The 932-nt window shown below is 39.9% G+C and overlaps 1 protein-coding gene across 1 annotated transcript in view; it reads right to left on the bottom strand.

The window, feature by feature from the left end:
* cyld2 (cylindromatosis (turban tumor syndrome) 2) overlaps window positions 1–932 on the bottom strand; it is an 8755-nt gene that overhangs the window by 1301 nt on the left and 6522 nt on the right. The window contains exons 11-13 of the mRNA XM_032514311.1: window positions 744–852; window positions 511–629; window positions 215–419 (exon numbers count right to left, since the gene is read on the bottom strand). Of these exons, the coding sequence (XP_032370202.1) occupies window positions 215–419; window positions 511–629; window positions 744–852 (433 nt within the window). The remainder of the gene's footprint in view (window positions 1–214; window positions 420–510; window positions 630–743; window positions 853–932) is intronic.

Raw genomic sequence — 932 nt, 5'->3', positions numbered from 1 at the left:
AAAACACAACAACAACAGTCAGACGTCAGAGTGTGGATTTATCCAAAACTGTTGAAGCTGCCTTATCAGAAAATAAGGCAGTCAAGGGTAACCACTTAGAAGAAAAAAAAAAAAACATGTCAGTTTGCACGAACATCAGAATAAACCGTCTTGTATGATAATAATGACACTAATGAGAATCAACCTATTAATTCCAATAAACAATCTATCTTACCGCATCTGTCTGCCATGCTGTCAAAAAAGAGCCAGGAGTGAGGATCAGAGCCATATTTGACAAAGGACACATAGTGGCTGGTTTGAATGCAGAGCACAGCAAACAGCTGCATTGTGTGCCTGGGCACAGGAGTATTAGAGGCTACATCTGCTGGTACTGCTAGAGTTTTGGGGGAGTGATCCTGCCGAGACGGATGTGTGTGAACCTTAAAGAAAAACAGAAAGTATTCAATTTATACATGTTTACAAGTTAGGTAAGTGGGACGGTTGACATCTAAAATAGCCATGTGGTTTTACCTGTGAGTTGCAGGTAGAGCAGTACTGTTTTATTCTCCCTGGTTGCAATTTGCGATCTGGTAGACACTGAAGACACTCGTACTCTGCCAAATGCCCACAAACAAAGCATTCCCTTGGAGCTGTTATGAAAAGTAGGTGATTGGTAAGCATCTTTAAGCTCTTCAAAAACACTATTAAAAAGTAGAATTCTATTCACATCCTTTATGACTTAGTCAATTATGCCTGTTCCTCACAATTGTATAGAAGATCTGTGATGTCCAGCTCAGTGGAGGGAATGATGTGAGAAAACATCTTATACTTGTTTCCAAACCTTGGCATCTGAACTAAGAGACAGGATGGGATCTGAGCGAAAAATAGGAAAGGCAATATTGTGGTTAGATGACTGTAAAGAAAAAAAAACTTTTTTGATGTAACCCCCCCCC

This window comes from Etheostoma spectabile, chromosome 4 (assembly GCF_008692095.1).
Source record: "Etheostoma spectabile isolate EspeVRDwgs_2016 chromosome 4, UIUC_Espe_1.0, whole genome shotgun sequence".
NCBI lineage: Eukaryota > Metazoa > Chordata > Actinopteri > Perciformes > Percidae > Etheostoma > Etheostoma spectabile.
Note: the sequence above shows the minus strand (reverse complement) of the source record. Positions and strands in the feature narration are given on the sequence as shown.